General features: G+C 42.5%; 1 protein-coding gene across 2 annotated transcripts; it reads right to left on the reverse strand.

Moving 5' to 3' along the window:
* Nucleotides 1-5,562: 5,562 nt before the first annotated feature.
* LOC122047843 (L-type lectin-domain containing receptor kinase VIII.1-like) lies at nucleotides 5,563-11,981 on the reverse strand. 2 transcript variants are annotated; one of them, XM_042609348.1, is made up of 2 exons: nucleotides 9,601-11,981; nucleotides 5,563-5,742 (listed from the first exon to the last, which is right to left on the reverse strand). In XM_042609348.1, the coding sequence occupies exon 1, from the start codon at nucleotides 11,876-11,878 to the stop codon at nucleotides 9,614-9,616; it is 2,265 nt and encodes a 754-aa protein (XP_042465282.1). In that variant the 5' UTR covers nucleotides 11,879-11,981; the 3' UTR covers nucleotides 5,563-5,742; nucleotides 9,601-9,613. The 2 variants fall into 2 exon arrangements, with proteins under 2 accessions (XP_042465282.1, XP_042465283.1); XM_042609349.1 differs by lacking the exon at nucleotides 5,563-5,742 and adding an exon at nucleotides 8,768-8,993.
* Between the last annotated feature and the right edge of the window lie 10,995 nt (nucleotides 11,982-22,976).

The raw sequence follows: 22,976 nt of genomic DNA on the forward strand, positions 1-22,976 counted from the left end.
AGGTTGGTTACTTCTAATGATGTCCATGTGACTCACCAAGCTTAGAAATTTATCCGAAGAATGCCTATTTGTGGAAACCAAAACTAAATCTGAATCTAACACAAGTTAAATCAAGCTCTATAATTAAAAATATAATTTCATCTCACAAAATCATAGGATTCCCTGATTGATAATATAGATCGGATGAGATGAATAAGGCTTAATTTTTTTAACTTAAAAAATTAATTTCAAACTTAAAAATTAAATTCAAAATTTTAAACTTAAAAACTAATTTCAAAAATTTTAATTTTAAATTTTTCAAAATTTAATTTTAAACTTAAAAATTAATTTCAAAATTTTAATTTTAAACTTAAAAATTAATTTCAAAACTTTAACTTTAAACTTAAAAATTATTTTCAAAATTTTAATTTTAAACTTAAAAAATTAATTTCAAAATTTTAATTTTAAACTTAAAAAATTAATTTCAAAACTTTAATTTTAAACTTAAAAATTAATTTCAAAACTTTAATTTTAAACTTAAAAATTAATGTCAAAACTTTAACTTTAAACTTAAAAAATTAATTTCAAAACTTTAAACTTAAAAATTATTTTCAAAATTTTAAACTTAAAAACTAATTTCAAAAATTTTAATTTTAAACTTTTCAAAATTTTAATTTTAAACTTAAAAAATTAATTTCAAAACTTTAATTTTAAACTTAAAAATTACTTTCAAAATTTTAAACTTAAAAATTAATTTCAAAATTTTAATTTTAAACTTAAAAATTAATTTCAAAATTTTAATTTTAAACTTAAAAATTTTTTTTGTAAACTTAAAAACTATTTTCAAAACTTTAATCTCAATTTAAAAAAAAAAAAAGAGTCAAAAACCAGGGGCGGGCGCCCCTGGTATTCTCGTCGGGGGCGCCCGGAAAGGGTCCGGGCGCCCGGAGTGCCCTATAAATAAGGGGCAGCAGGCGCCCCCAACCTCTGCCCCACTCATTCTCACTTTTGCCAAGATTCACTTTGAACCTCAGTGCGAAAGTACTCTAAATTAAAATTTTCGTGCGGTGAAGACACTGTTGCGATTCAACCGAGGTCGTCAAATCTATATTTTTTCGATGGCTCCTCGGTAAAATATTCTTCCCCTCTCTAAAATAATTTTTTTTGTTGTTGTCTTCTAAATTTTTTTTTATTATTTATATACAGTAAGAAACGAACAAATACTGGTGCTGGACCCTCCAATGCTAGTACAGACCCTAGGTTTCCCACAGACGAACTTAGGATTAAATTTGAGTCCACCATCTATAAGGCCATTAGGACTACCTGCATAGACAGAGCGTTCTTCCTAAGGTCATGTCCCTCTGCCTTAGAGGTTATAGGCCACTACAATTTAAGGAACCTTGTAGAATGTACCAGTCCAATAAACATAAGTCTATGTGCCGAATTTTGCAATAACTTAGTAAAAGTAGATGACCTCACCTATACCACTAGGGCAGCAGGCACTGATATCGTATTTTCCCCTACGACTATCTGAGAGTTTTTAGAGTTGCGTCCTTCTACTTGCCCCTTTTTGTGCTATCCTCCGAGGGATCTACCATTCGACGATCCCTACTCACATATTACTCTCGATACGATGCATTCGTATTTGGGGAGAGAGAGATCCCACTGTGACACAGTTTAGGTCAAGAGAACTTAGAGTCCAGGACTACGCTCTTTATAGGGTTGTAGTTCTTTGCATTTTACCATTGACCACTCGGGACATCGCTGTGATGCGCCCATTCCATTCATTCCTACTTTATGCCCTGATTCATAGGTTGGAGATTGACATTAGCCTACATATCTTCTCCACCATCATTTACGCAGCCGGATACGTGACTGACAGTCGAGTCCATATGCCATTTGGTCACATTCTGACAGCCTATATGTCCTCACTGCACATTGATGTCACTAGAGGAGACGTTGCCCATATGGCCGAGTTCGATGTTATATCCTCTCGGAACTTTTCCTTAGCCGGCATCGGTAGATAGAGATGACGGGACTATGACTTGGCGGAGGGGGCACAGCACCAGCCCGATCCAGACGCACAGATGGACGAGTTCATGCTGCACTATTTCCGGAGGAAGCCGCACCGGCTCCACCACCACCCCCACCACGACACGCTCTCCGCACTCTAGCCGACCGTATGACCGGACTAGAGAGAGCCATGGCGAGTACTCCGATTTTCATCGGGGCATACGGCGAGAGGTTACCGAGTTACGAGCTGCCGGGGACACCCGCCACACTGAGCTGATGGCACTTCTTCGATCCTTGGGATCTGGACCACCCTCTTCATCATCTCAGTAGCTTTAGTGATGACCTACTTCTGTAGCTACACTATTTGTAAAATATTTTGGATTTATCTAGTGACATTTCAAACTTACATTGAATATGTTCTATCTCAATAGCCTAGGAAATTTCAAAAATCCTTTCAAAAATGATTTTATCAACTTATAGGCTAAACTTGTTTGTTTTCAAAATTTCCATTCTTAGACTTTCAAAAACAGTTTTTGCCTTAGACTAAGTTTACCTCCTTAGAAAGCATGTACCCATAGGACTAGTTTTTGAGCATCTCACCAATACCCTAGGGTTACCTTGCTTGTGTTTGACAAACATAGAAAGGGGTGAGATGCATAGGCCAACTGTCTAGACTTAAGATGCTTATTTCAGTGCATCAGCATAAGTCTGGACGTTAAATACAAATCAGATATTAATCAGATTAAAGTTCATCAGTCAAGTCAAACACTGACTGATTATAATTAACTTAATCTGACTAACCTAGTGAACGCTACTATCTTCTGATAGTTAGTTAGTACCTAATTGGTTAGACAGCTGGTTAGAGATAGGTATCAAATTCAGGGGGAGAAATATACTATTTAGTTTTCCAAATTGAATTTTAAACTTAATTTTGATAACAACTTGCTTTAAACAAGTTTTCAAACTTTATACTCCCCCAAATCAATTTGATCTTTTCTTGGATTTAAAAACTCAGTTATTTTTCAAGGTCTTATTGTTTTCAGTAATTCTCACTATGTTTGTTTACCCTCGTTTTTTGATGTATGCCAAAGGGGGAGGGTTAGGTTGGTTAAGTTAGAGCAACTTAATGCAAACTTGAAAAACTAACTTAAACCTTAAAAACCCCAATAATCATGATTGATTCTTGCATATTTTTATCACTAACTTAACCAGGTTGTCATCAAAAAAGGGAGATTGTTGGTGCGGTTAGCACTAACGGTCTAACTCGAGTTTGATGAATGACAAATCGAGTTAAGTTAGGTTTGTTGTCGACACTTTTATCAAGTGTGCATGAAAAGTCCAGCTAGGTCGGGCTGACCGGATAGGTGGCGAGAAGTCCAAGCGTCGGGGCTGACCGGACGCTTGGCAAGAAGTCGATTAGGTCGACGGGTGACCGGATAGGTGGCGAGAAGTCAAGCGGTCGACGGGTGGCCGGACGCTGGCGAGAAGTCAGACGGGTCGACGGGCCTCTGGCGGTAAGTGAGGTAAGTCACTTGGAGGGGAGTGAGGACGCGTTCCCGGGAAGGGACATTAGGCGTCGATCCGGCTTAGATCCATTTCGGATGTCTAAGTCGAGATCGTGACTAGATTCCGGTCTCGGAAAGACGGAATCTAAGTCATACTCTTTCTTATCCATCTATTGAACTTTAACTGTGCTAACAATCTGTTTTACAGGATACATATTTGCCTCGGACTAACCCTGTTTTGAGGAGCTTTCTGAAACAAGGTGGTCCGGGCGCCCGGAAGGCAAATTTCATCCAGCCGAGTCGTCGCCACGTGGAGCATCATGGTTCGTGCAGCTACGTCACGTTCCAGGCGCCCGGAAGGGATCCAGGCGCCCGGGACAGCATATAAAAGAAGCCCCAGGTAGGAGCTTCAAACATATCAAGTCTTCACTGAGAACTTACTGCTTGCTCTGCTGCTCTACGCTCCTGCGACGCCACGAGGCTATTCCGACAAAGCGCTTTCTTAAAGTCTAACTCTTCTTCTCTTGTCGGTATTTTATTTCTGTCAATTCTTGTACTTATTTGTAATCTTCATTCGAATTGATAGTGATTGCCCAACGAAAGTACTCACGGAGTACGGGCCTTCGAGTAGGAGTCGTCACAGACTCCGAATGAAGTAAAAAACACCTGTGTCTATTTTAGTTTTCCGCTGCGTTTATACTCATCTTTATCGAATCGATATTCACCCCCCCCTCTATCGAATCCAACGGTCTTACAGACTTCTCCTACACATTTAGTTAAATCGTTAGATCACATTAAACCTAACTTAACTTATTTTGTTATTCATCAAAACCTGAGTTAGACCGTTAGTGCAACCTGCACCAACACTTGCAACCTTAAAAATCCATAGAAACTGAAATAGATGCAATCAGAGCTTTCTAGATCCATCAGTGGATTTTGGTCGAAATCCACTGATGGACCTCAAGAGCTCCGATTACACTCATTTTAGTTTCCGTGGATTTCTAGGATTGCAAAGAGTTCAAATATGCTATTCATTGTTTATTTCAGCTTCTTAGCGGTGTTAAAATATTTTTAGAAGAATCAACATAAAAAAGAAGAGAAAAAAGAGGAGAGGAAAGAAAAAAATGTTGAATGCATAGAAGGCAAGAGAAAAGAGAAAAAAAATGATAGGAAATAAAAAGAAACGTAATGAGGAGGATAGAATGGGAAAAATATATAAAAAGTACCTCTTTGGATAAATAATAAAGTAACATATACCATCTAGTTAGCCCGTCGACTTATCTAGACTTCATACCAACTATCCAATCAATCCGTCGACCTAACTAGATTTCTTGCCAGATATCTGGTCAGTTTGTCAGCTTATCTATGGACTTCTCTTGCATACTTTGTTAAATCGTTAGATCACATTAAACCTAACTTAACTTACTTTGTCATTCATCAAAACATGAGTTAGACCGTTAGTGCAACCTGCACCAACACTTGCAACCTTAAAAATCCATAGGAACTGAAATAGATGCAATTAGAGTTTTTTAGATCCATCAGTGGATTTCGATCGAAATCCACTTATGGACCTCAAGAGCTCCGATTACACTCATTTTAATTTTTGTGGATTTCTAGGATTGCAAGGAGTTCAAATATGCTATCCATTATTTATTTCAACTTCTTAGAGGTGTTAAAATATTTTTAGAAGAATCAACATGAAAAAGAAGGAAAAAAAGAGGAGAGGAAAGAGAAAAATGTTAAATGTATAGAAGGCAAGAGAAGAGAGAAAAAAATGACAAGAAATAAAAAGAAACGTAATGAGGAGGATGACATGAAAAAAATATATAAAAAGTACCTCCATTGCTAAATAATAAAATAACATATACCTTTTAATAAATTTAAAATTTTAGATACTCGTAAGTTTTATCATAATTTTGACATAAAAATATTCCACTTATTAATTTTGATCAAAATTATTATAATAATATTATTAGAATAAAAATCTTTTCTTCTGTTTTTATAACCAAGTATCTTAAAATTTTTTATTGATGATCTGACTAAACTTAACTATTGGAAACCGATAGCCAACCTGCAGGTTGTCACGCATTGATGAGCGTCATGTTTCATCTGCGTACTCATCTATGTGGTACTCATCTATGACCTGTAGCACGATCACTCCGCCGAAAGATAATCATACTTCGCACGCATGCTATGAAGCTCCATCCAGTTTCTTTACCGCGACACCCTTTTAATACGAGACAGCCTTTGAATGAGAAGGAAAATGAGAACCTTCTTTTAGTTTCTTCCCTTAAAAGTGAAGTTAAATGATAATAAAAAATTATGAGGATCATTTTGATGATTTTAAAAATATAGATGGCTATATTAACGGTTTTTATATCGGTCTCATGAATATAAAGAGAGATATATTTAAATATACCGACATCATATATATGATGAGATAAATTTTAAATTATCCTCGAAAATGATCTAAGACTCTAAATACAGACATCAGAGATACAGACATCAGAGATGTCAGACACGTTTTGATGATTTTAAGACTCTAAATCTTGAGGGGTGAATTGAATTATTTTCCAAAGTCTTTTGAAAGCACAGTTTGTTTAAAAAACATGTTTACTAGAGGGGATTGGGGAGGGGAGGCATGAAAATCTGATTCAATTCCAAATTAATCGAGTCAATAAATAAAAAAAATGGATCCTTTCTCAAGTAATGAAAGGTAGTGAGAAAATTTTTTAAAAATAATTTAGAAATTTACGAAGTATTAGTTGAATTTAAACTGCATTGAATTAAATTCAATTTATAGTCGAGATGGCCTGAGCGGATAATCTCAGATTGTCAGCAGAGGTTGATTTCTGCTATATGCCGAATAGCGATAGATCGGATTGAGTTGCCGAACGGGCAGATCGACTGAGATGCAAGCCTGTGTTGCCGAGCAGTCGAGAGCACAGAGTTTGAACGGACAGAGCAACCGTTCGATCAGAGAGGCTGACCGAGCAATACGATCGGGCTGGCAGAAAGACCGACCGGGCAGAGAGCCGACCGGGCGTGTGGCAAGCCGATCAGGCGAACAGACAGGCAGGTCGAGTGAGTGGTCGGTCGGGAGAAGTAAACAAGCCGGACCAGGCGAGGAGAGAGGCCGAGCAAGTGGTCGGTCGGGCGAAGCAGACAGGTTGAGCGGTCAGAGAGGCTGGTCGGGTGGTCGAAGAGATCGACCGAGCGAGTGGAGAGGCCGACTAGCAGTAAGACCGAGCAAGTTTGACCAAACAGAGAGCCGACCGGGCGAGTAGGCAAGCTTAGCTAAAGGTCGGTCGGGCGAACAGACAAGCAGGTCGAGTGAGCGGCCGATCGGAAGAAGCAGACAAGCCGAGCAAGTGGCCTGTCAGGCGAAGCAGACAGGCCGAGCAGTCAGAGAGGCTGGTCGAGCGGTTGAAGAGACCGACCGAGCGAGTGGAGAGGGCGACTAGACAGTAAGACCGAGCATGGTCGACCAGACATAGAGCCAATCGGGCGAGTAGGCAGGCCTAGCTAAAGGCTGGTCGGGAGAAGCAGACAGGCCGAGCAAGTGGCTGGTCGGGCGAAGCAGACAAGTCAAGTGGTCAGAGAGGCTGGTCGGGCAATCGAAGAGACCAGGCGAGCTGACCGAAGCTTGGTGGTCACAGCGAACTGAGTGACACCTGATTGCTGACATCGACACTCTGCCGAGACAGGTCGAGTGGTCAGAGAGGCTGGTCGGGCGGTCGAAGAGACCGGGCGAGCTGACCGAAGCCTGGTGGTTACGACGAACTGAGTGACACCCGATTGCTGTCACGAGCACTTTGCCGAGCAAGAGTTGAACGACAAAGGAGGAGGGAATGAAGGTGGAGAACTGTTGCTTGTGTTGCTGTGTACCCTCTGCTTGTGATCGCAACTTCCTTATATAGGATCTCAGATCAACGGCTGTGTTAATGGTCGATTAATGACCATTACTCGTCCAGCAGTGAAACAACCACCATTTCACTCGAATTTAATGCATCCGTTACACAACAGTAAAAGGTTTACGTGGCAAAATATTAGTTGTTCCACTTGGGCAAGATCAATCCGACATTCAACGCGCGCAAGTCATACCCGCACACGAGTCAACATGGTTCAATGCAATCCAGGCCCTTGATCTACACCTCCCTGCATACCTAAGAGTGAAAGAGAGCTTCTCCCCATATATTTATTCACATTCTCAATGTATATGAATCAATATAAGTCAATCAACATGCCATAAAACTCCCAATGTGGGACTAAAGTCACATTCACAATAGAACTTATATCATCTTCCACCTCTTCTCCATTCACACATATTCAACATTAATAATCTACTATTTTACTTTGTAAATCTCAACCCTTTACGTGTATATTCCTAAACTTTTTCTTAAAATTTTTTTCATAAATTTAATAGCCTAAATAATGATATGATTAAAAGAATAATACCTTAATAATCGTCCTAACTTGTTGATACGAAGGCAGAAAGGTTTATTTATTTATTTTGATAATCTAAATATTCAATTTCATCCAATCAAACTTCTCCATCTGATCTTCTGATTCACGAATAAATCTGAAGCACAACTTCATATACTATAGGCTGATCTTTAGAATATTCATTTCTATTAGGATTTGAACTTTCCTCTCATTTGTTCCCTGAAGTGCTTGCCCACTGCATCACCCCTGTTGGGGACTTGAAAGGTTTACTTATTCTCTTCCTTGAAGTGGGTTTAAAATAGTGTATCACTAAAGAAGTCACCCTCAAAAACATTAGTCCGCTCCTCATGGGCAAAACCCCTCCTGCCTAGCCTAACCCGTGGACTAGATCAATCGAGTTCGATACGAAATAAATTTTTTTTTCACGGGTTGCATCGTGCACAATCTAAATCAGGTCAGATCTGGGGCAGACAATCTAGATTTACATCCTCTACTGAAAGGGGAAGAAACTAAAAAGGAGGAGATTGTGCCTTTTGTTTGCTTGTTCCTAAAGAACTATATATACATTTGGCGCCAACCACACTGCCCTCAATTGTGCCTTTATGGCCTTTAAGTGTCTCTAAGCTACTTTAGATGCAAAGTAATTCTCTGTTTGGAGTGCTGTTCGTTATAATAGTTACAGGTATCAAAAGGAGTCCATAAAAACTATATCTATAATAATAATATCCTTTGAGTAGATAATCCTAATCAACCTACACCCAAAAATACTCGCACAATTATCAAAGAATAAGGTTCCATCTTTTAATTTTTTTTTCCTACAATCACAAGTGCATTACTCAATGGCTTCTTCATCACTACAGAGCCGAGGAGCGAAGGAGCATCCGAGAGATTGTTCCGGTTAAATTGGGGGTTGAGAGTAAGCTGAGCTAGAAGGGAAAGAATACTGGGCATTAAGAGCGACCTCGTGCCATTTTAAACATTGAAACTTCTCCAACGGCAATATGGAAGACCAGAGGCTTTCGTGTTCTTGTCACAAAACATCTTCACACACTAACATGCCAAGTAAACAACTAAGAGCAAAGGACCACTTTAGCTTAAGAACAAAAGATCTAACTAATAAAACAGAGGGAATTCACAAGAACACCAATAGCTCTCACCTCCTACACACCCATCACTATCCTTCGTAAGATCCTTATCCTGATATCAGTCACTATATTGGGATTCATAATCAAATCAAATCAACTCACAACTAGGGTTATAATGAACCAAATATTGATGAATAAATTTAGTGTTTGGCTTAGTAAGAATTTATTTATATTAATTCAATATATACAAGATCAATTAAATGAATAAGTTTGATCAACTTGTTAAACTAAATAAACAAACTCATTAACAATATTCGTAATGTTCATAAACAATGCTAATTAATAAAACTCCTTTCACAACGTACCTAATTACTCATCATTCATGAATCAAAAACATATTTTAATTTGATAGTCTCTGTCAGAAGAACATGAAAGTTAAGCTCATTCTATGATCATAATTGTTATTTTGATGCCTAAACTCATGTGTTAATGGAAACAATTGATTCAGAACAAATAGGTTATTGCATGTGTAATATATACTGAAACTGGTGAATTATGTAGAGATTTCGTACCGATTATCAGAGCCTAAGGCTCGTCGCCGGTGCCGGTGCCGGTGCCGCCGCATCTCAGTGTGCTCCTTAAAGAGGAGGAAGAAGATGATGAGTACATGGATAGGCTCAGCCCCATGGCGTTGTAGTCGGAGACGCTGTCCTGGAGACTTAGAAGCAACTGTTGATTGGTGCTGAAACCCATTGATGGCTTCGACGCCGGCACGAAGGGTGGATCGGCCTCGCCGTTGAGCATTTGCACCACATTCCTCATGGCGGGCCTCGTCAAGGAGTCCGGGCTCGAGCAGGCTAAGCCGACCAGTAGCAGTCTCCTCATCTCCCCCTCGTCAAATTCGCCTTCCAGTCGGGGATCCACCGCTTCTAGTATTCTCCCGTCGCCGTGCAAACCCCACACCCATTCCACCAGATTGCTGCATCTCCTGATGCTGCTGCCGGCGCCGCCTATAGTGGGATTGTTGTCGTTGTCGCCGTCGATGGGGCGACGGCCGCAGGCCACTTCGAGGACTACGGCGCCGAAGCTGAAGACGTCGGTCTTCTCGGTTGCACGGCCTGTGAGGAGGTACTCCGGTGCGAGGTAGCCCATCGTTCCGGCCGTTACAGTGGCGTCTGGTGACTTGTCGTGCTCGACTTGGCGGGCAAGGCCGAAGTCGCCGAGCCGGGCGTGGTAGCCTTCGTCGAGCATCACGTTACTTGACTTGACGTCGCGGTGGATCACTTGGCGGTCGCACTCGCGGTGGAGGTAGGCGAGCGCGGAAGCCACACCTGTCAGTATCTTTCTCCGGTGCCGCCATCCCAGAGGGACCGCCTCTGGATCGAACAAAGCCTTGTCGAGACTCCCATGGATCATGTAGTCGTAGACCAGGAGGATTTCGCCCTTCTCGTGGCACCAACCTTGAAGACGGACCAAATTCCGGTGTCGGAGGCCGGCGATGATGGAAAGCTCCGAGAGGAATTCTTCTCTCGCCAGCTGGTCGCTGGTGCTGCTGCCGTTTTGGATGCATCTTTTGACGGCCACCATTGCGCCGGTCTCTGCGATTATCCCTTTGTAGACGGTGCCGAAGGCCCCGTGGCCGATGATGCGGTCTGGATCGAAGTTCCGAGTTGCAATGAGGAGCATTCTGTAACTGAACTCCCTCGGATTGTTCACGATTTCGGAAGTCCCAGCCAAGCTCTCCCATCTCTTAGGAGACTTGGACCTCCGGGTGAATACCCAGAATCCGACGCCGGCGACTGCCGCTGCGACGACGAACGCACCGGCCGTAGCCACGCCGGCGACGGCAGCGGGGCCCTGACGACACAATCCGTTGTTCTGACACGGCGAGCCTGACGATGGCCGCACTGTGCCGATGCTCGGTCCTTGGGCGACGATAGGCAAAGGGGCGGAAGCTGCCAGGGAGGGCGGCGGCGGGGAGACTGAGAAGGGAAATATGGGTGGGGCAGGCGGCGGCAGCGGCAGAGAGGGCGGCGTTGAAGGCGGGGCAGCATCGATCGAGGGAGAGGAGAAGCTCCACCACTCGACACTGTGGATCTCAGTGCTCCCTTGAGTGGATCCGGAGAAGCCGACGAAAGCAAATTCGTTCAAATACTTGCCGAGATCCACCTCGAAGGAGAGTACAGGAACGACGGGGCGAGGCGTGGAGTAGGAGACGAAGACCTCGAGCAGCCCTCCCGCGGAGGCACCGCCGTACTCGATCCACGCGTTGATGAGGTCTCCACTCTTGAGGTCAATCGCGGTCGAGTCCAGGTCTGCGGCCCGCGCCGACACCAAACTTCCGAGGTCCACCCCGACGTGGTTCCCATTGATGTCCTCGAACTCAACATCCATGTTGGTGTCGAACTCGACAGCGACAACGGAGGCCGTATCGACGTCGGGGGAGCCGCCGGGAGTGGCGTTGAAGAGGCCAAGGAACCCGCCGGCGTCGCCGACGGAATCGTCGTCGGGGGCGAGGAGGAACGCGAGGCCTCCTCCGTCGGAGGAGGGGTTGAGATCCACCACGGAGAAGGAGAAAAACGTGGAGAACGGGAGCGCCAGTCGAGTGGTGGGGTGGCGGACGCGTACGGGCTCGGCGTAGAGGGCGCGGCCGGCGCCGGAGTTGGGGACGGGGAGGTCACGTGAGAGGCGGATGCTGTTGTTCTTCAGATGCGCGTCGCCGATCAACTTGAGGCTCCCCAATGTGAGGGACCGGAAGTTGAACTCCACCGCCTCGCCGCATCTAACCGTCCACGCGGACACCAGAAGCACGACGACCGGCAGCAAAACGATCAGCCTCGGGAACAGCATTGTCGGCGCCTACTCGTCGGCGCATAGCATCATCGGAAGGCGAGAGAAGACGCAGCTCGGAGAGAAAGCAGAAGGGAGCAGAAAGGAAAGGGAAAGGGAAGGAAAAGGCAAGGGAAAAGAAGGGGACGAGGAATACAAAGATTGAGACAGGGGAGAGCGGACAAGTGGCCGCAGGGGCCGACAGGTGTCCCACCCGCAACGGTAAATTGCAGGAAAACGTTGAAGGCAGGCGTTTAATCTTTAATTAATCAATGTGGATTAATTAAAAAAACATGACGCGGGGCAGATGTGGGCCATGAATTCTGACATGGAATTAGTGACGTTGGATCCGAACTCCGATGGCGTACGGTTCGAATTCGACCCGTGACCATAAAATTACAGGAATTTATCAAAAAGACACATTTAATTTTATCAAATACCCAAACGGTACACATATCATGCTTTAACATTTTCTATGTGCCCCCTCCCGGATCCATTATTATCCAAATTAGCATTACTAGCCAACCGAAATTAATATTAGTTGAATGGTCAATTAACTAAACGTGACCCTAATCAGTAATCAACCTAACTATTTAACGGTCCAATATGATTCAAAAATAGGAAAAAAATATATATCAGGAAAATAAATCAGCAACTATCTAGGGTGTTTTGTTACATATATAAAACTTATAGGGGGTAGCGTGTAACATTTCAATCGGATTGGGTAAAATAAGGGGCGGAAAAGAAAGGAGCTAAAGGATAAAAAGAGTAGTGCATGATTAGACAGGTTGAATGAGTGTAATCATTTCAATAATCTTCTTCCTTCCTTGCGGTGGCGTGCAGTGACGAGAGTAATCCTTCATCTGGAGTAATCCTACTCCATACTTTTCTCCCACTTTATTTTATTCTTTGATGGAATAAATCGTCACAAGTCGACCGTCTCATACATTTACAAGGAAATAAATTATAAGAGTTTATTCAACATTAACTGATCGGTTTTTTTAAAAGGGGAATAAGATAATTAATCAAATCAATTTTTATATGATGCGATGATAAAAAGAAATTTTTATATGATGCGATGATAAAAAGAAGTATATCTGACATGATTTAATTATTATATAGATTAAAATTAAGATGATCAATGCTAGTGTTTAAGGAAGGTTCGGTCGTACTTAAATAGAAAGCGGTTTATCTGTTGATCGGAGGAATTATCGACCATCTGAGTAAACCAGTATCTAGTCAACTCGATCGACAGGAGAGCAAGCTGAGCGGGCCAGGAGCCCGAGCCGAGCGGACCACCCGTCCGACTCGAGATATGGCATTGACATTATACACATAATAAACTGATAAAATAATAAATAAAAGAGGAAAAGATAGATAATTAATAAGGGAAAGAGAAAACAAAAGAGAACACTCCATCTATCATTAAATGAGAAGAAGTCAAGACAAAGATGCATGTTGCTGGTAATTAATATCATTAAATAGGAGAAGATGGAGGGTCATTAAAAAAGGTATAAAAGAATATACAAGTATGAAGAAAGGCAAGATGAATCTCTGTCACTAGTACTTTCACTTTCTCTTCTTCTTCTATTTCTGACCTGAGCGTCGGAGTGTCAAAGCTAGGGACCTCTTCCCTGGTTTGGTTTTGTTTTGCAGAGAGAAGCGAGGTCTTCATCTAGTCACCGGAACTGCCACATCCTCGGCTTTCCAGCTTCACACCTTCATACAGGATCATTTTGGCATCGTCTGTGAGAATGTAATCTGCATCCGAACGAGAAGATGGAAGACACTGGACAACTCACAACAATGACGCTGACACGAGAAGATCTCGACGCACTAATATAGGCTCGAGTGACGAAGATATTGGAATAATAGCAACAACACACTACAAAAAAAAAACCTTTAGAAGCGGTTTTAAGACACCTATAGCAGCGGTTTTCAACCGCTGCTAAATCTATTGCACTGGTTCAAAACCGGTGCAGATGTTGGCGACACTAAAGCCAACAGATGCGGTAAAGCTGACTGGTGGTTCATGACTAAGAGCCGATTCTGATGGATACCTATAGAAGCGATTAATGACCGATCCTGATGTATACCTATAGAAGCGGTTAATGACCGATCCTGATGTATACCTATAGAAGCGGTTAATGACCGATCCTGATGGATACCTATAGAAGCGGTTAATGACCGATCCTGATGGATACCTATAGCATGTCGCCAGGCTGAGCGAGGGGACTGAATGGAACAACTTTCCATTTGGGACCCGAACAAGAGGTCGATCGATACCTATAGGGAAGCACCTCATGCGCTGGTCCCCTTACACTGAGCGTCGTTATGGACTCCAACAGAAGAGAGGGCCCGAGCGGACAGAGACCGGGAATTTTCCTCAGATGAGGCACCCGCTCGAGATACAAGGAAAGTAATGCATCCAAAGAGGATAATTCGCCCGAGCGGGTCAATCAACAATTTTCGGAGGGGATTCTAAATGACCCTCTGCCGAAACATTACACCCCACTAACGATCGGGGAATATAATGGAGCGACCGACCCCGATGACCACTTGGCCAAGTTTGATAATGTGACCACACTTCACTAGTACACGGATGGGGTGAAATACCGAGTCTTCCTTACCATGTTATATGGATCGGCGCAACGCTGGTTCAAGCGATTGTCGAGCAACTCAATCCACAGCTTCAAGGACTTCCGAGTGGCATTCCTGCACCACTTCGCTAGCAGTCGTCGCCACCAGAAGACGAGTGTGAATCTATTCTCGTTGAAGCAGGGGCCCCGAGAGCTATTAAGGGCCTATATCCAACGCTTCAATCAGACGACGATGGACATCCAGACGGTCTCCTCGGACGTGTTGGTAAATACCTTCACCCAAGGGCTCACTGAAGGAGAATTCTTCCGTTCACTCATCCGTAGACCGCCGGAGGACTTTAACCACCTACAAAAAAAAGGCCAACGAATATATCAACGTGGAAGAAACCTAGAGGCAAGGAAGAAGGAGACATATGCCGAGCCTGTAGGAGTATCTGAACGGCGGTACTCGAGCATCCATCAACCTCCCAAGGGGTCTCGATCAGGAGGAGCCCCGCCACACGAGCGCAAGATACATGTCGTGCGGCATGTTGCGGTCGCTCGTCCAAAGGCTGCAAAAGGCAAGGTGTGGATACCGATGTTCTACTCCTTCCACCAGTTGACGACGCACAACACTCGTGACTGCTTTGACCTGGCAGCTAGCAGGCCAGCCCAGCGGGGATATCACCATCGATTATCGTCACCTGATTGGCGACAAAGGCACCGATCAATTGTCCGAAGAGAGAGAGAAAGGACAACGCCCGAACCACACCACCATTGGCCTCAGCGTGGGAACAATCCAAGTCCTGCACGATGCTTCGCTGAGCGGAATGAACCGTCGGCACGGGAGGAAGAGAACCAGAGTAACACCGCTCGAGGGGAGATAGGTATGATCGCAGGCGGGTCGACTGACGGAGATTTTAACCGAGCAAGGAAGTCGAATGCTCGACGACTTGAGATCCATGCTGTTGGCTGCAGCAAGGAGAAAGCTGAAGGACCCGAAATCAACTTCGGCCCTAAAGACTTGGAGAGAATAGAGATCCCTTACGACGATGCACTGATCATCCGAGCGGTAATTGCCAATTATACAATCCATCGAACTTTGTTGTACAAGGAGCTCGGTGAACATCATATACAAAAAAGTATTCGACTAGTTGCAAATCGACTAAAGTGAACTGCTGCCGATGACGACCACGCTCTGTGATTTCACGGGCAACGAAGTGTTACCGATGATTTGTGAGATGATTATTCTTTTCTGAAATGACACCTTATCTTGTATGGCTGAGGGACCGAGAGGCCTAAATGGTTATGAGGAAGGGAAGTTCGAGTAGCTATGGAGTTGGGAGGCTCGAGTATCTACAGCTCGAGTAGCTATGGCTCTATGAGGCTCGAGTAGTTATGGAATCGAAAGGCCTGAGAGGCAATGGGGCCAGGAGATCCGAGTATCTATGAAGCCGAGAGGCTCGAGTAGCTATGGAGCTGGGAGGGTCGAGTAGCTATGGAGCTAGAGGCTCGAGTAACTATGAAATCAGGAGGCCTAAGAGGTAATGTGGTTGGGAGGTCCGAGTAGCTATGGAGTTGGGAGACCCGAGTAGTTATGACTCGAGTAGTTATGGAGTGAGGAGGCTCGAGTAGCTATGAAGTCAGGAGGCCCAAATATAAATGGAGCCAGGAAGCTCGAGTACCTAGACATCGAATTGACCTTAGAACCGTCTCAATAGATTCACTAACTGTTGGTACTAGAAGTACCAACAAATCGAACCTGATTTTGATAATAACAAAGGGTTTAAAGTTCTTGTGTGGAACCAAAGTTCTTGTTCAATATCCTTGCTCAACTTAGCAACCAAAGTTCATACCTCAGCAAGTTGATCATCTTTTACTTTGCAATATTGACATTCAACTTGCTCCTGAATATCCTCTATAGCTTGAACCTGAACATCCTCTACTATATGCTCCTCATAAACACCCTCTACTTGCTGAGGAAAAGACACATTGGCAAAGTCCTGTGCAATTTGATCATTAATTTGTTCTTCCACATCTTCTAGGAAATCAATTGATTGCATATTTTTCTCTAAATCTAATGGAACCAAAATTGCTATTATTTTTGATGAAGGTAGTTGATCAATCAATTTTATTGTAGTTACATATGAGATTGTCATGTTCCACCATCATATTCTTGAAAGAGCAAAGTTCTTATGTGGCTATATGATTCTAACATGTTTACGCATCCAAACCTACAATACAATAACTATGGTGATAAATTTTGAATCAATGAAGTTACAATAAAATTTAACATCTTACAGCAAGTAGGTGTGCAAATCCTTTCAACATTGGAGTTTGACTTCTCTCAAGGCCTGGTGACTTGGGTCTCAGTGAGAGCATCACACCAATGCCCTCTATTTGTGGGGTGATATAGTCATATACAGTCTTACACCAATTATATCTACCTAAATTTTTAAAGTTATCTGCACAATCAAGTAGTGAATTTACTGATAGTCTAGATATACTACCAGTATTAATAAATAACACGCATATAAAAAATATAAAATAACAAGTTGGCAAAACAAAAGATCAAGAGATGGTTCTAGTTGTTTGCTAATGTTGATCAGCTTGTTCTCTAATTTAGTCTTTGAATACTCCTGATCTATGAAATGATGAAGGTAGAGTGGGGTGGAGACGACATCCAAATGTAAAAGAGACTTCATCGCTATGATCTAGAAGTCCTAGAATTAGTGCAACATCTTTTCTTATGAATCTAATCTTTTAATTTTGAAAGATGAAACACTTAGCATGATAATCTCAATTATCAAATATATTTTGTACAAGGTCTCTGATATTTGCATTATCTTATATGTCTAGGGCCTAGACAAATGGAATTCTACTTATCAACTCTATCTGTTATTCATTTGGTTCTAGTGATAATATGAATGACTTAAACTAAGGAACGTTACTTTTCCATTATATTTTTTTATAATACGCACGATAAGTAAAGCTTTTGAGAGAGGTTGAAGCACTAGACACCATTTAATTTTGTAAACAAATACTTAATATCTTAGTGATATATTACAATGTTAGTTTTGAATAATAAAATGAGATTTCAGCTAGTTCTGATTAGAATGTTGTAGCAATTATCGTATTGTAGCTGTTACAATGTGCTGGTCTAAGAATTATAACTGCTACAATGTGCTTAGACCAAAATATTGTTAAAGCTACGAAATCATAGTTGCTACAATATGGTAGGACCACAAATAAGAATGGTATAACAATTACATTTCCGTAGCTGCTATAACATTGTATTTGCTAAAGTTCTGTAGCATTTGGATGGAGGAAGATGCTTATGACACATACATGAGGGAACATACTGTAGATGAATGGCGACAGACAAGTTTAGCGAGGCAATGCGACATTGAGGGAGTTGATCGGCTAAGACAATGATCGATGGTTCTGTGAGGTGAGACGGTACTGAGAAAAATGAGGGAGTTTAAAGAAGGGTTTGAAATGTTTAGGTTTTTAAAAGAAAAAAGGAAAAAGAAGATTTAGGATTTTTATAATTATGATGGATGGTTGTTACAGTAGGAAAAAAATTATGACAGACACTACTACAGTAAAATCAGGCAGAGTCTTGTAGCGGGAGTCGGGGTATACCATTCCGCTCGGACAGTGGAATGTTGGTCGAGTGGCCATTCCGCTCGGCCAAAGGGTTAGACTACCCGAATGGCTAAGGGCTGGCCGAGCGGCTGTCTCACTCGGCCTATGTAACACCCGAAAATTCTCAAATCAATTTTAGAAATATTCTAAAATCGAACCCGAGACCTAGCGAATTCTATGCCTTATGGATGACTTAGTAACCATGTGGCCCCAGCAGGGGTGTGCTGAAAGAAGAGAGAAACAATTATATTTGAGGTTGAGTTGGGGTGAAATTAATCACTTAATAAAAATAGGATATTTAAGTGGGAATTGATTATTTTTGATCGATAGTTTTCTCTCCCTCAAACCCTCACCCACCAACCCCTCTCCCTTCATCACCTCTCGGCGCCCAAGCCCAAGGAAGAACCTAGGGTTCCATCCCTAGGGCCATAGGAGTATCTTCCGGCAACATCAGAGGCACGAGAACGCTCCTTTCCGAGAGAAGAGCACATAGACGCGAGGAGATCGACGAAGGGATCTTCTCCACCGGAAACCTAGCGATCAAATCGTAAGAAAAACTAGCGCAGGAAGTAAGAAATCCCTCACCTGCAGTATAAGTAGCTATTCGCATGTTTTCTGCATTAGTTTAGTTGTATGCAGATTTTTAGTATGAAGGGTGTGGTTTAGTGCACACCAAGTATTTGACAAAATGTTTAGGTCAGTAAAATGCTACAGTAGGCATTTTAATAGCTCAATAAATGCAATAGAGGCATTTAAAATAGCATATTAGTCTTGCTACAGATTTTATGGGGCTACGGTCCAATGGGTGGGCTCCCACAGTCGTCTCTAGGTTCAGATAACCTAGTAAGAGCAAGATAAGGTATATTAGCTACAAATCAGTATTTTACTTTTCAGTGGCACTGTGTTGAGTCCTTGGGTTGGGCTCCCATAGTCGTCCCTAGGTTTAGATAACCTAGTAACTCTGCTAAATTCGGGACTTGCAACCCCGGGTCTAGTTAGAGATGCGCGCACAGCAAGTACAGTTGCCGGGCCCATCAGTAGTATGATTATGTATTTTCATCTATTTATGATAAATAGCTTTCAAAACTTCACAACATAGTTATGTGAATACAGAGCAGCTTAGCATCAGTTAGCAGTAGTGTAGCTTAGCTTTTATTTCAGTTAGTTCTTATGGATCCACATGATGGTTTTATGCTTAGCTATGATTGCCATGTATCGTATATGATTATGCCATGTTTTAGAATCCATGTTTAGCAATGTTCAGCATATATTTCAAATATCATGTTTTAAAAGCATAGATTGCATCGTATGCATGTTTTGTGAGGTAGATGGTTTCTTACTAAGCTCTCGAGCTTACAGATACTTCTTTTCCTTATACTGCAGATAAAGGTAAAGGAAGGATGGATTAGCGGAGGTTGGAGGACAATGCTACGAAGATGTGTGTGGATGGAACCTGGAATAAAGTTCTTGGAAGAATTAGAACATTTAAGAACCTAGCGTTTCTTATCATGTTACTCTTTGCTTACTTAATTATCTAAATGCCTTGAATTGTGAAAGTATGTCTAGAATACTAGTTATCATACTTAGAATACTAGTAGTTGATATTAGAATATTGTCCAGCCACCTTAGAACCTATGCATGTGAATTTGGCACGAAACAGTGCTGAAATCAGACTCCTGGTATGAAATCAGAAACCCCAATCGATCAGCCGATCGATTGGAGGCTTCTCGATCGATCAGCTGATCGATTGAGGAGTTTGTACTGCGAACAGTAAGCTCCGGGATCGATCCGGACGCGTTCTGTCGCGAACAGAAAGCCCTGGAATCGATCACTGGATCGATTGGCTAGGCCGGATCGATCAGCCGATCGATCCAGAATTTTGTCCATGTACAGTAGCACGCTGAATTGATCAGTGGATCGATCAACCAGTCTGGATCGATCAGCCGATCGATCTGAACGAAGTTTCCGTATACAGTAGCAAACGAGGTCGATCCACGGATCGATCCAGTAGCTGTCAATCGATTGGGTTCAATCTGAATCGATTGGGAGGCTGGGTTTCAACCAAGAAAACTTGCAGTTCAGTTCCTTGACCATAAGGGATGTAAGATATGACAGGTACATCCTAGATTATACCCCTTAACATATAATTGATGATAAAGATAGTGATTTGAGTATTAGAACCAGATCTGTGGTAGCAACTAGCAAAGTTTTAATTAATGCAGCTTTCCGCACCTAGACTTTAGTGAGGGTCAGGGAGTAAGTTAGCACAGCATAATGTAACGGTCCGGTCTCGCAGTCCTAGACCAGTAGGATGCGGGTCATTACAGAGTGGTATCAGAGCAAGTTCCATACTTCCTACACACACATCAGCATTGAACTTGCAGCTTCCAAGTAAGAACATCTCTCACTTCATTTATGTTTTGTTTATTTTCATGTTCCTAGATAACTAAAGCATGCTTATATATATATGATAGTACCTAACATGATAACAATAGTTATGCAATATGATCCTGTTAGTTATGTATGCCCTCTATGTCTCTAGAAATGGCACGAGGATGCCCAACTAGAAGGGCACCAGCCACTGAGCCCCAGCACAAGGCAGGCAGTTCAGTGCCTCCTCCAGACCTTACAGCAGTAGTGGCTCAGTTACAGTAATAATTAGCTGAACAGCAACAGGAGATAGTCACTTTAAGGGCTAACCAGCAGAACACTCCCACTGTCACTCCAGAGCCTAACTTGGCAACTCCAGTAGTGATAGAGGTTCCACCAGTCCAACCTGTAGCACCAATGGCCCTATCAGCGGGGACACAGAGAGAAGCCTATCTGATCCAGTGGCAGAAAGTCAAGCCGGAGAATTTCTCAGGCACCAGTGAACCATGGGATGCTCAAGCCTGGTTCAAAACACTAGAGAGTACGATGGAGCTTCTGGACTGGCCAGAGCATGAGAAGGTGAAGTGTGCCTCTTTTTGCCTGACAGGAGACGCATATATGTGGTGGGAGAAAGTTAAAGCGAAGCGCCCAGTGATGTCGGCCTTTTTGCATGTCACTTGGCACATCAAATTAATTAAAATTGAAACTCATTTAACATAAAAATAAGCGTTGTAGCAACGAGTCCCAAGTCGTATTTTTCCAAGGCAACTAATAAATGTGTGAGTGTTTTAGAATTGATTCACATGAAATTCTCTCGTAAACAAGGTCAATTAACTGTGAGAACTAAATGTAAACATGTGGGTGTCTGACCTAGAATAATTAAATGATACCATGTATCTACTGAACAAGAACTAAACTACCAAAATTCGAAATATAGATAAGAATTACAACTACTTATGTAGCTCAAACAAGATTGGAATTACAAAAGTGCATCGAAATCAGGGGTTTCAAGTAAAGAAATAGGAACAGAATTGCAGGAAATAAATTCTAACAGAATGAAATAGAAAAGGAACAAGGAATCCGAACACAAAATCTGAAGAAATAAAAAATATGCAGAAATAATAAATTACAGAATTTGAATCTAAACCATCTCTACTCAAATCTACTCTTCTAATGAGTCTTTCCTTGCCGTCACACAAGGAACATGAATGAAGAAGCTCTCAAACACTTAACTCAGTTCAGAATTCTCCAGCACCAAAGAAAATCTTCCCGAAAAAGCTGGTGAAGAATGAATCTGCCAAACTCGACACTCTGCAGATCTGAAGTAAGCAGCCTCTGAATCGATGCTCTCTGATGGAGGGCGAGCCACTGTCACCGAAAAATTCCTCTGATGATGGCTGAAATAGAGGACACACGATCAGATCTGAGCTCCAGAGAGATGTTCGTCGGCGTGTGCAGATGATCAAGACTTGGAAGCCAACGGATGGAAGCTCCAACACCAATGAGACTCACTGAGAAGTAGATCTGGAAGAGGATGGTGGTCGGAATCCACTGGAAATCTCGCGGGATGCGGCGCTGTGCGCGGAGGAGTCGACGACAGAGCTGTACTGTAGCTTCTCAGATTTAAAACAGATCTCAGATTTGATCGGACGGCTGAGATGATTTTTGGGCTAAATCAACGGTGAAAAGTCATCCAAAATCTGATCCGAAGGTACTGATGTTGATCTAGGGTCTGGATCTAATCTCCTGTAGGTCGGATCGATCAGATCATCACTGGATGGCCCAGATCCGCCTAGTCTTCAATAAACGGTCCAGATTAAGTCGGGCTGGATCAATAGCTAGATGAACTCAGATCTGCATCAAAACTTCTGGATCTTCATCAATGGCTCAGCTCTGCTCTCCATTAAGTTGGATCAGCCAGATCTTCAACGGATGGTCCAGATCTGTCCTATTCTTGATGAACGGCCCATAATGCTTCAAAGCTTGATCTTCTCGTTTGAACTCCGATTCGAACCCAATTTCGGTCCAAATAGATCCAAATTCAAGATCCTTTGATGCCTACAAAATAAGAATCAAATATTAGCATCAAATAATATAAAAATAAAGTAATTTGCAATTAAGTCCAAAAATACACACAATGCACAAAATGTGATGTAACCATGATTTTAACCTATGAAATCAACATCAAACCATGCATATATGAATCAAAATAATGCAGTAAAATCATGGTTATCACCCAGTGAATCAGATGACATGGGCTGACTTCGAAAAGGAATTCTTCGAGGAGTTCTTTCACATGTGGGTCACAAACCGCCACTACAACGAGTTCACTGAGTTTCGTCAGGGCAATCTTTCAGTTGAGGAGGCTGTGAGGAAATTCAACAGACTGACTCGTCTATGCCCAGAACTAGTCAGCACTAAAAGGGAACGAGCTCGGTTGATGCTCAAGATGTTAAGACCGGAAATAGCAATGAATGTGGCCAGCGGTGTCCGTAGGTCGCAAACCACAGAAGAACTAGTGA

The sequence above is a fragment of the Zingiber officinale genome, chromosome 2B, assembly GCF_018446385.1.
Source record: "Zingiber officinale cultivar Zhangliang chromosome 2B, Zo_v1.1, whole genome shotgun sequence".
Lineage (NCBI taxonomy): Eukaryota > Viridiplantae > Streptophyta > Magnoliopsida > Zingiberales > Zingiberaceae > Zingiber > Zingiber officinale.